The 13,372-nt window shown below is 35.6% G+C and overlaps 1 protein-coding gene across 6 annotated transcripts in view; it reads right to left on the bottom strand.

Moving 5' to 3' along the window:
• SGCE (sarcoglycan epsilon) overlaps positions 1–13,372 on the bottom strand; it is a 68,639-nt gene that overhangs the window by 40,282 nt on the left and 14,985 nt on the right. For 3 of the 6 annotated variants that reach the window (XM_077856883.1, XM_077856882.1, XM_077856884.1), the window contains exons 2-3: positions 12,585–12,692; positions 553–675 (exon numbers count right to left, since the gene is read on the bottom strand). In XM_077856883.1, the coding sequence (XP_077713009.1) occupies positions 553–675; positions 12,585–12,692 (231 nt within the window). The remainder of the gene's footprint in view (positions 1–552; positions 676–12,584; positions 12,693–13,372) is intronic. The other 3 variants (XM_077856886.1, XM_077856885.1, XM_077856887.1) reach the window with 1 other exon arrangement.

Raw genomic sequence — 13,372 nt, 5'->3', positions numbered from 1 at the left:
ATTGGTGACAGTCCAACACAAGATAATTTAAACCAATAGTGAATTAAATAAAGCATCATAATTGGTATTATTTTGAAGGAAAAATTAATCTCCATTATATTATTAAGAAGTTATATAAAATTATCTCATAATATAAAAGCTTTCTTGATAATTCTTGTTTAATACCGTATTTCATTCTCTTCTACAACGTATGTTTGGTCTTCCAAAAATCAATGTACTATGTAAGAATCTAAGTCTTAATACAGAAAATCATAATTGTACAGCTATAATTATTTCTATGCAAACAGAGGTAGGTCATTTGTCAAAAGCACAAAACTCAACACTGAAAACTGGAAATAAAGGTTTTTTAAAAATTTGAAAATGAACTATTTCTTTCTGTAATTAAATTTTTAATCTTAAAATGGGAACTATCCTACAACAACCAATTTATCACATATACAGACCATTTCAAATAATGTTAATAATATTTGATCATATATCATCTAAATTATGCACACTAAACAAAAAGAAAAATTTAGTAAGTTAATCACTTTTTTCCCACTGAGAACATACCAGGCTTGGGGTAAGGTGGAAATTCCCCCTTAAAATACTCTCTTTCCAAAACATGAACAAAGAGGACACCTGCAGACGGGTATACATTCCGATCAGAATGCACCTTCGAGAAAATAGTGTACACTGAAAACAAAGAGGGAAGATAAGAGATAGAAAAATAATGAGATATACTTTCAATAATTCACTTACACTGTAAAGAAAGGTTTCACTTTTTTATAAATTTCTGGGAAAACTGAAGCAACATGCACAACGTTGTTAAGAAGTTTGTTTTAAAGGGAAATTATTTCAAGACAAAACACAGAACAACTCTTTCAATGTGTGTGTTTAGAGACTTTCAAATATTATGTCAACGAAATTAGGCACATTTAATAATTTAAATTGTTATTAAATAATGAAGACATTCATAATATTTTTTCAGTAATTTCTTTTTATGGAAATAATTGCCAACAAAATATATCATGAGAACTGACCAAGTGCATAATTACTACAGTTTATCTTTTTTCCTTCTTTCAAAGCAAAGTATAAAGAGTAATTTTTAAATGCTAAGAATCTAAACTGTATTAACTATTTGCTAGACATAGTATATCATACTATATAATATCATCAGTATATGTAAGGTTACTTTCATATATACTTATAAAGTGCACTGGATACTTTCTCTGTATTATTTCTTGTATCTCTCCCCTTGTATCTCTTCTTTATTCCATTTTACTTGATCTTGACATTTAATAATTCACACAATATAATCTCTTCTGCTATGCTATATCCTAAAAAATACCAAAAAAATCACATAATAAAATTCAGTGCAAATAATTTCTTTAAATGAAATAGGGGAAGATTTCATGATTACTTATGATATGTAAGTATGTATTTATATATTCATAAATACATTAAAATGGCTAAATTGGTTTGGTTAGTTCCCACCTATTGTTTTTCTTGTGATATCATCATCTCCACCAACACATTATTGCCATTAAATCTGTCACCTCTACAATCTCCTTCAGTTTTCTATCTTCCTGATTGGTTAGCATGGCTGCAATTTTTAAACATATAAATCCTATCAGGCCAGTTCTTTTTTTCTTAGTCACTGATGGATCTGTAAATGTAGTAACTAACCTTGAGAATCTCAAGGTTGCTCACTCTAGACTCACAACTAACTAAAAGCCCTAGATACAAGATCATTGACAGTAAAATTTTCAGCATAAAAATAGGAACTCCCACAAAATGTTTCTTTATCTGTGAAAACTTGTCCCTGCAGTTCTGTGGATGGCTGCCAAATTTGGAGAACTGAACTAAAATATTTGGCTTGTACCTTCACGTATCCATAGCTTTGCTACTAAAAACACAACTTCAAAGGCTATGGAACAGACGGAATGAAGCTCAAGTTACGTTTAAACTAGGTATGTAAAGGTAACTCCTCCTTTCCTGATTTACTTTGCTAGTTTTCTTAAGTAGTCTTGGTATTTAGAGGACCTAGCGTTTTCTCCTCAAGAACAGTTTACTCCATTGAGAATGATATTTGCTGTGGGCTTTTCGGAGATGGCTTTTAAGATGCTGAGGAACGTTCCCTCTATCCCTACACCCTGAAGAGTTTTGATCAGGAATGGATGCTGTATTTTGTCAAATGCTTTCTCTGCATCTATTGAGAGGATCCTATGGTTCTTGTTTTTTTCTCTTGTTGATATGATCTATTACACTGATTGCTTTATGAGTGTTGAACCAGCCTTGCATCCTGGGGATAAATCCCACTTGGTCATGGTGAATAATCTTCTTAATGTACTGTTGGACCCTATTGACTAGTATGTTGTTGAGAATTTTTGCATCTGTGTTCATCAGGGATATTGGTCTGTAAGTCTCCTTCTTGGTGGGGTCTTTGTCTGGTTTTGGAATTAAGGTGATGCTGGCCTCATAGAAAGAGTTTCGAAGTATTCCATCTCTTTCTATCTTTTGGAACAGCTTTAGTAGAATAGGTATTGTTTCTTCTTTAAATGTTTGATAGAATTCCCCTGGGAAGCCATCTGGCCCTGGACTTTTGTGTCTTGAAGAGTAATTTCAAGAGGAAGACATAGACATAGCAACAAGCACATGAGAAAATGCTCCGCATCACTGGCCATCAGGGAAATACAAATCAAAACCACAATGAGATACCACCTCACACCAGTGAGAATGGGGAAAATTAACAAGGCAGGAAACCACAAATGTTGGAAAGGATGTGGAGAAAGGGAACCCTCTTGCACTGTTGGTGGGAATGTGAACTGGTATAGCCCCTCTGGAAAACTGAGTGGAGGTTCCTCAAAGAGTTAAAAATAGATCTGCCCTACGACCCAGCAATTGCACTGCTGAGGATTTACCCCAAAGATACAGATGCAGTGAAATGCCGGGACACCTGCACCCCAATGTTTATAGCAGCAATGGCCACAATAGCCAAACTGTGGAAGGAGCCTCGGTGTCCATCGAAAGATGAATGGATAAAGAAGATGTGGTATACGTATACAATGGAATATTACTCAGCCATTACAAACGACAAATACCCACCATTTGCTTCGACATGGATGGAACTGGAGGGTATTATGCTGAGTGAAATAAGTCAATCGAAGAAGGACAAACATATATGGTCTCATTAATTTGGGGAATATAAAAAATAGTGAAAGAGAATAAAGGGAAAGGAGAGAAAATGAGTGGGAAATATCAGACAGGGTGACAGAACATGAGAGACACCTAACTCTGGGAAACAACCAAGGGGTGGTGGAAAGGGAGGTGGGTGGAGGGTTGGGGTGACTGGGTGACAGGCACTGAGGGGGGCACTTGACGGGATGCACACTGGGTGATATGCTTTATGTTGGCAAATTGAACTCCAATAAAAAAAATAAAAAATAAAAGAACAGTTTACTCACCTGTGGAAATGATCCCATTCCAAAAAACAAGAAAGAACAAATCACAGAAAAACAGTGAGGATGAGAATTTGAGCTTTTTCACCCATTGGATTCCACAACATCCCCCAAGTGCTAGGTGCTGTGGAGAATATGAAGATGAAGGAGACCCAGTCCCTGCCTTCCATGAGTTCACCATCTGGCTTGGGAGACTAACGACCACCTAACTACATATGACTTCTGAGGTGTAAACTCCTCTGGCAATATCTGGAAAGATGGCAAGGAGCAATGGAAGCTGGAAAAGATTTATGTAAGAAGTAGAATTTGACATGACTTGGAAAATACTAGCAAGATTCTGAAACTCACAGATGGGGATTTGGGCATTTCAGTGGTGAAAACTTGTGTAAGATACAATTGTGGGTTACTGGGGCAATCTTTCAAGGAAAAAAAATAAGCCAATAGTCCTGGGGTATAATTAAGGTAAAAGGAGAAAAACTGGTAAGCAGAGTCAAATTATGGAGATTTGTGAACCCCTACAGAGAAGTTACTTCATTCCATGTATAGAGGTGTTTAAATTCCAGATCACAACCCTACATTCAAAGTACAGGAGTATTCTGAATAACCTAAAGGAATCTCTCCAGAGTTTAACTAACTTATTCTTTCTAGAGATTAAAACACCTTGAAGTCCAGCACTGAATTTTATTGACCTTTGTTATTTTCTTGGCACCTAGAAAGTGTCTGATGTAGCTGAACAATTTTATCAATGCCTATTGAATGGACGAATACCTTCTAGTTAAAAAGCACCATGGAGGTAAACACAAGTGTTATGTTCATGGACCATATATATATATATATATGTATATATATACACTTAATATATATATTATATATATAATACTTAGCTTAAATTTCAGTTTTATAATTTGAATTCTCACACGTGTATAGCAGTTTATGAGTTATCATCCTCCATTTACATTATAAACTACCAACAGTATCCCTTAGTTTTTGCTGCTACAAGGTAGTAAAAGCTAGCTTCTACAACCAAAAGAAAGGTTGTTCATATTAAACAGTATTGAAATGATTCTGTTTTCTACATAGCCCTTGGCAAGGCCTGAAGTAGAACCATTACAGGGTACCTGCCACTGCCTATCACCTCACTTCAAGGACTAATATAGAACATCTCAGTTTCTGCTTTCACGAAAAACATTTCTGTGATCTACAGAGCCAAACCACAATCTACCATGGCCCTCATGGGTTTTAGGATTACATCCACATTTCTTTATTCACATGTACTCAGTTGCCTTTTTGCAATCTGCTGAACTGCATACTTGCTGGTCAGTTACCTTGGCAACTCCACAGTAAAGCCTGCTTCACTATAAGTATAGTATGCCATTCACTTTGAGAAAAACATGATATGGATGTATGGCACAATCATCTGGAAATGGAAAATGACTAAGCCACTATGTTTTGTTTGTGAAAATAATACTTCCTTTTTGTAGCATCAGTTTAAATTATGGGCACCCACACATTTTAGAGAAGTGCCCTTTACCTTTACCTTCCCCATTTGTTACTTGCAAAACAAATCGCTCTTCAACAGAGGCTATTTGGGCAGTACTTAGACCTAGCTTCCTTTCGGAAACAACAAATGACACAGTATTCAAAGGTACAGGCTCTTGTTCTAAACACGAACTATATAAATAATGCTGATATGTTCTGTACCAACACCAACAACCGCTGTTACTCAGCTAACACATGTTGCGCTCACATGTACCTAAGCGGTAGTCACAAACAGAAAGCCTGAAGCATACTGTCTTCCTTAAATGCAAACCCTGAAAATCAAATTTAAACTCTAAAAATGCACAGTACTAAAATCTAATAATGTCTGAAATATACATGTGTACAGTGTCATGCTAATCAAGCTGAGGTCACAGGGTCTGGTCTCTGTGTATCGCATGGCTTTGCAATTGTCTACGGCTGCAAATCCATTACCTCTGCAAACACATGCCACTGGATACAAATGAAACTGGAAACCAGTGTGCGGCTAAATCCCATGCAAATCCATCACCATTAATGGGAAAAACAATTAAACCAAAAGTCCAACCCACAGGGGGTCATAAACATCTTCAAGCAGTGAGGGTAGCTAGATTCGCAAAGATTAAAAACTGAAGATAGGTAGTCATAAATAACAGATCTTTTTAAGGAAAAATTACATATCTCAGAAGAGCAAAAGAGTATATGGGCAAACGGCCAGGGTAATTATGTCACCCTCCGTAGTTCAATGTCCTTCATTACCAAGCTACCAAAAACTTCACAAAACTGTTAACTGTACGTTTTAGTGATAAGGTACAGAAAACTATAGTCCATTTCAACAATTATGTGACAGCAGAGAGCCAAGAATCAAGTAACAGACGGTGATGGCAGTAGCAATAAAGTGGGACCTCATGCTAGCTAAATAGCATCCTGTCTTCCTTTATTAATAGTCCATTTGAAATTTTCTCCCTAAGGGAGCAACATCGTGATGAGCATGTGCATTTGAGTGCTTATTTACAATTACTTAAAAACAAAAGCAAATTTGGATGTATTTAGTAAACATTAAATTTTGAAAGGATTATGGTGGTGCATTGCTAATGAATTTATAGCATATAACTTCACAATTATCAGAATGATTATTTTTAATGGCATATGCACACGCTCAGGCACGTGCAAAGTCCCTTCCCTACAAAAAAGTCCAGAGAACACTCACCAGACTTTTTTCTGCATCACCAAGAACAAGTACATGGATATAGAATAAACTAGCTGCTGAGTGTGAGACCCTGCAAGTCCCAGCTAGATTTAAATCTTAAAGTTGTCTCTCCACCGAACTCTTAGAGAAGAAACTCATAAAGTATTGTCAGTATTACACCTGGGTGGCCTTTGTTAGGTATCTGTTATGTGTCAATCTCTCTCATAGATGCTTTCTCACAAATTAATCCTTCTAAAAGGTCCATTTATATTAACCTTTGCTAATTTTTATGGTTTAATATAGTAAGTTCTCACTTTACCACAAACTGCAAAGAAGGAAACATTTCAGAGAGCTGAGTTTTCTCAAGTACTGAATCAATCCTTTTTCATGATGGTAGAGGATCATCATTTGGCACATCAATTATTGCACTCTGCTCTATTATACAACAACGCCCTTATGGACCGTTTGGTTGCCTTGTCATTTACTGATCACACACCTCTGCTAGCAGGTCCCAGTCTGCTAATGCTTTTTAAGGTTGTGTGTTTTATAGATTTTCTGTTTTCTCATCTGTAGACAACTTGTCAGCTGTCATTTCTCATCGCTATCAGTATGTTTCCTATAGCAGCTTCTCTATCCCTTCTAATTTGCTGCTATTAATCTGCTGCAGGTTTAGAAACCAGACTACCAAATGAGGTGGCGTTGCGTGTTAAAGTAAGAACAAATTTGTTCTGTCTTAACGCACGCAGGGCTCTGCTAAATGTGAAAAACAGGAGCCTGTGTTTGCTGCATCGATTTTGGCCACCTGAAGACCCTTTTGTGGTGTATTTCCTGGTCCTTACTTGATGCGGTATACTTCTGAATAGATGATCTTACTATAATTGGGACACAGCCATTACTTGAGATGGCAGCGTAAACTCCATGTATTAAATGCATTCAGAAATAAATAAGTGTACCATAGAAAGCCTTAATTCAACCCATACATTATGTAAACATGAACTGTCAAATCAAAATGAATGGATTTAACGTGTTGTATAAAATAATTTCTTACATATTTGCTGTGTGGGAAATATACTGCATAATTTAAACAAAGAGATCTATTGATTAAGTGATCTATTACCCTTAGCCGTAGCTAAATCAGCCTAAGAATATTGTAATGCACTCTAATTAATAAGTAATTTATTAATAAGAAATTAAAATCTATTTCTAAAAGCACTTCAATTTTGTTAATTTGCCTCTCGAGTTCGGAGAGTTTTAAGAGATAAGCTATTCCATGGGAAACATGACAAGTGTGCTTTAACAGAGTACAAATTACTTAAAGAAGAAGATGCATATTTCTCAACTGTTCATTCTACTGCCTTGATAGTGGAAGTATCAAGTATTAAGTGGTATTAAGTATTACCCAGAAAAAAATTGGGGGTAATAATGATGAAGATTTTTAAATACATTTAAGATGAAAGATAATACTGAACAGTCATATATCTGGTACAGCTTTGAAAATAAACTTTTGCCTAAGCACCAAGACATTTCAATTCCTCAAAATCCTCTTTACATGTTAATCCTAATGTTAAGAATTGGAATATTATTTTAAAAGAAAGTTACATAAAAACATAATTGCTAAACTTGTTTTACTATATGACCATCTCTGATAATTTAAAAATTATAAGTTCTGCCAGAAAAAAATAAGACTCGTCTTATATTTTATAGCTTTAACAGCTAAAAGCTCTTTCTGAGGCTTGGAGCCCCGGTATACACAGCACTCCGAGAAGCTGCTACAAATTAATCAGAATTGATTATAAGAGATGAATTTCATTTGCTATCTCTACGTTGAGAGAATTCATTTCAGAGTTTTCAGAGTCTAATATATTTATGGTTTCCTTCCCAACCTATTTTCTTTCCCAACCTATTTTTTAACGTGTTATTTCCATAGTCAAATCAAAATTTAATTACCAAACTGGATAATTGCTGTAAAAAAATATTTTGAGGGACATCAGTACCCAGCCAGGTATACAACTTGTGTGGTGATTTTTCCTAAGATTTACCTAGTGTTTTACCAATCCCGCTTTAAAAATCTTGGTTTTGAATCAGAAGCTTCTTCTCAGCAATCTGTCCCTCCACCTTTGAGTTTACTCAACATCAAAGTGATGTAGGCCATTCATTTGGCAGTGGCCAGTGACCATTTCTATTTCGCAGACCATGTCTAGGCTGTAGAATTCATCACAGGGAAGGCATGACATTGCCTTTTTAAATTTTATTTCTCTGAGATAAGGCTACTATTCTCTATATGAGATAGAAGACAAACCACGATTTGCATCTTTTTCTACAAAAAGCAAAGGGTTTTCTCTCTCTCTCTCTCTCTCTGTTGTGCTCTCTCTCTCTCCCAACCAAAGCCACTTACCAAAACTATTTTTGTAAACTGGAGTTAAATGTCTTGATTTTCCACGTAATGATTACATGTTTTTGTTTTGTCCTGTTGTTTTTTTCTTAAATGTCAGTTGGAAAGTGGTTGCAAACCATTGTTAATTGGTGATCAATAAACTTAGTCTCATGAACGTTGCAGTTGAAAAGGGCTTTAGATGTCATCCTGTCTGAGCATGCCAAATATATTTCTCTACTAAAGACAGATCATAGCATTACTTCCTACTTAGATATGGCCTCAGCATTCTACTTAACTCAGAATTCCCCACAGATACTACCGATTAGAGTTGGCATGCACTTGCTCTCCTGGAGAGTTCAGTCCTTCATTTTATAGATAACAAAATTGAATCCAAAGAGACTAAATGACAGGCTCAAGCCTACAGGAATAGTAAGAGGAAGAGCCGGGGACTTGAACCCAGGAAGTCATGTATTTTGTTGATTTGAAAACATAAGTGGCTGTACATTATATTATTATGGTGGCTGTACATTATATTATTATGACCTGCTACAGCAAACTAATTATGCTGCATACACCTTCACTTTCGTAATTATCTCTCTGGTTTGATAACAAACCAGAATTTGACCAGCTAATCCAAGTTCATTCTTTATTTTGTGAAGCTATTGTAATAACACTGCACAATTGGAAGAAATGCATTGATAATCACAATTTCAAAAAGGAAACAAACTTAAAGATTCTTTTGTTTAAAGAAACAAACCTGAAGTTTAAAAGGAGACATTTCAGCCATCATAACCAGAGCCTAGAGGGAGAAACTCATATGCCTGATACATTGTCCTTTGAAGTCCTGGAACTTTGTGATTCTTCCTCCTAACTTTGCCACCTCCTAACTTTGCCACCTTTCAGAGGCAAAGGAGGATGTGTATTTTCAGTCCTAAGAGCACTTCCTGTTCCTCTCCAACCACAGAGGAAAAGAAGTCACCTAGAGAGATATTTCTATCTTCAAACCATGCCAGTTCCTTGACTGTCAGTAAGCTAAGGAGGAGCTCCTTTAAGGTGGCAGAAGAGAATTCTAACAAATTATTCAGAGTACATATCACTTTATTTCCAAGAAGGTCAAATTAAAGTTTAAGTTGCAAATAAACAGTAAATCAGTACATGATTATTTTGACTTTTTCTTAGGATAAAGTTTGTTTCTTGTTTCTTAAGAAAAAAAGCAATAAAAGTTAGTAAACCTAAGGCTCACCCATTTTGGAAAGTGAGCTGTCTTAAGTAAGAAAGGAGAATTTGAAAATATTTATCTAAGTAAAGTATATAAACTAGTAATATGAAGGCTTATTCCTTTTTTTATTTAAATTATTCTAGGGTAAATTTTAAGTTTGTCTACCTCCACCCATATTTAGAGTGCTCTTTATGATTTTTTGAACTATTTAATCTGTGCCAAGGTAGAATGATGTCAAATGTGTTGCTCTGAGACTCCAAATTCCTCAAAATCCTATTTATAGAAGAGACACCTTCCCAGTGTTAAAGTTTAGAACTAAACATTATTTTAAAAGAAAGTTATACAAAAAATACAATCACTAAACTTATTTTACTATGTAAATGCTCTTATAAATTTTTGTGCTCTCTTGAAATTATCAAAAAGAGATGATTGGGACTCATGGCCAAGAACACCTCAAAGAACATTTGATATCTGGGGTAGCACTTAAAATGGCCTTGCTACATCAGCAACTAGGAACAATTCTCTTCATATACTTGATGAAATACATTATTCTCCATATATTCCCTGTACATTGAATCCTATCCTATCATTATAGGATTTAAATTGGATGAGGAGACCAGAAAGGAAGAAGCTAAAGGATGATTTCAAAGAAACTGAGGATGCAAAACCTCAGTAGATTCAAGATGTAGTAGTCACTTCTATTTTGATCACTGAGTTATCACTCAGGTTCCAAGGAGAAAATCAATTTAGGGTCCAACAGGAGCATGAAGTTTAAAAGAGGAAAAGACAAGTATCTGAAAATTCTGGAGAAAGCTCTATGAAAAGGACTTGGAATATGCAAAGGACTTGCATTTCACCAAGAAACCACATAGTAGATGACTCAACAGAGCTTAACAGCTTTGTTACGGAACACCTTTCTGGCAAATCAAATAGGAAACAGAGGGACATGCTCCAAGATGACAGGAGTTCTAGAGATCAAAGTTAAAGAGAAGAAACTGAAGAAAAGAGAAAATACGTAAATTTAGTGCAGAATGATGTGAAGTTCAAAAGGAGAGGTTTTGGTGATCTTTTGTGGGGTACCAGAAAATCAGGGCATCTCCTTGGGAGATGACAGAGCTATCAGTACATAGCAGGTGGCAACCTTGAGTGCCATGTGGGTCCTAAACTAGGAAGATTAGAACACAGGCAGAGTGTACATGCCTAAGAAGGTGAGGGTGCTCAGCTTGATTAAGGAACCAGCCAGACACAGGTAGTCATCAGGGGTAATTTCCTTGAAGGAACCAGGGAGAAATCCCTTGAGAATATCTAAGGAGGGTTTGGAGAAAGGACTATGAGATGATGGGCTTAGTCCTAGAACAAATGCATTTAGTGCTTTTTAAAATAAATTTCTGTCATCTTCTCATGGGAAGTTATTGTTATAAAACTCTATGTTTTCTTAAAGATATTAGCAATTAAAATTCCTTAGAAATGCAAAGGTATTTATCGATTTGTTTCAAAAACAGCTGTGTAGAAGAGAATTGGAAGCCTCTGTCCTATTGTGAAACAGAGCTGGGAGTGAATGATTCCAGCTAAGGAATAATTTGGTGATAGCTGGAGAAAAGCTAGTGATCCCCAACTTCAGGGCTGTATGAAGAAAACAAGGGGGACCCCTGGGTGGCGCAGCGGTTTAGCGCCTGCCTTTGGCCCAGGGCGCGATCCTGGAGACCCGGGATCGAATCCCACGTCGGGCTCCCAGTGCATGGAGCCTGCTTCTCCCTCTGCCTATGTCTCTGCCTCTCTCTCTCTCTCTCTCTCTCTCTCTGTGTGTGACTATCATAAATAAATAAAAATTAAAAAAAAAAAAAAAAGGAAAACAAGGTAAGTCAGGAATCACTCCTACAAGGTAGCCAGGATTTGTTATATGGCAGTAAAGCCATTTGAATCACATAAAATGACGTTTTTAAAAAAATTTTTTTTAATTGTTATTTTTTAATATTTTGGCTGCCCCAAAGTTATGGAAACCAGGCTACACATCTACATGCATGACCACATATAGCCAAAATTGTGAGGGGGAGGGGGTTGGGACAGGGTTTATGGACAGAGCTCTTAAGGGCAGATAATCAAAATATATTAAGTAAAAGCTTATGATGATAATTGACATTTTGAAAACAACTAATCTTTTGGTTATTAAGTAAGTCTTTTCTCCCTGATGAAATGCATTATTTCAAAGGTCCTGGCATATTGCTAATGGACACATTTATGATAGGGAAGAAAAAATTTAGAAAAAATAATCAATCATCCAAGGGTCAGGTCATCTTTCCAATAGAAAATAAGTGCCATCTAAAAAGAAAGAAAAAAAGAAAAGAAAAGAAGTGCTATTTAATTATTTAATAGCAAAACACATCAATTTGGTTTTGCAACAAAACAGTCAAAAAATCATCCACAATTAGCCAAAATATTTTACGACCATTTTTCTAAGGTTGTATATTGTTTTTAAAATGACTTATATTAAATGTGCTTCTTAATGTTTTTCAATGTTATAAATAAATTGTTATAATGACCACATCGGAATAATTTTTATAAGTGGCAAGCTAGTGACTGGATAAGGGTCACAATAGGTTAAAAACAAGAATTATTTTTCGTTAAAAAAAAAGGCAGAAGTAGAGCAAAAGAAAAAAACTTAGAGAACAATGGATTAAGAACATAAAGGATCAGAAGTTTTAGAAGATTAGGAAAATAAAACTGGATTTTTTCAGACTGACTTATCAAAAAAAGAATCCACACATGACTAAAAAAGCAAAAAGAATACTGGAAGCAGACATTTAATTGACTCCCCAAAGGGGATTTAGATTTACCACCTAAACTCACCATCTTTCTTCCCACCAGTCATTTTTCTGCTGATAATAAAACTGTTGGCCTGTTTGGTCTTCCAGTTAACTGTTCCATTTATGCCATCAGCACAGCTTAATAAAAAAGCTTTTCAGAATAAAACAAATGCACAAAAAATGAAATTAATGTCAAATTAAAATGACCATCCCAGGTCACCTAATATTAACTGAGATTAGATTCCTTCCAGCCCAGCTAGCTGTTTAATTCCATTTAATAAATATTTGTTGCATGTCAGTACAAGGAATATATGGGGATACAAGGTAAACAAGGCACAGGTCTTGCACCCCAATAAGTTTATAATCTATAAGGATTGATAATTCAGGTACAAAAATATGTATTTCATACGTATTTGTATACCCGAAATACATACATATATGAAATATATACGTATATGAAATATATACATACACACTCACACACAGTAATTACACATATATACAATGACAGAAAGCATAAATACTACAAAACCCTAGGAGGGACATTATCCCTGGTGAGGGATGTTGTGAGAAGTTTAAACTATTTTTTAAATTTCACAGTTGAGTTTTGGAAACATCACATTGGCAGAAATTAACATAATTGGGATCACGGGATAATTAGTAGGGGCTATCTCTGGAGTGTAGGGCTGCAGTCAGCCCATAAATCAGTGGCCAAAGCAAAAGGAAAATAAAGGTGGGACCAGTTACACGACATCATAGAGATAATACTGAGAAAAAGTTTTCAAATTGCTGCATGTGGGGTTAGTTAAAAGGGGAATCAAAGATGACTTT

Source organism: Canis aureus, chromosome 18 (assembly GCF_053574225.1).
Source record: "Canis aureus isolate CA01 chromosome 18, VMU_Caureus_v.1.0, whole genome shotgun sequence".
NCBI lineage: Eukaryota > Metazoa > Chordata > Mammalia > Carnivora > Canidae > Canis > Canis aureus.
This window is presented reverse-complemented; position numbering and strand designations above follow the sequence as displayed.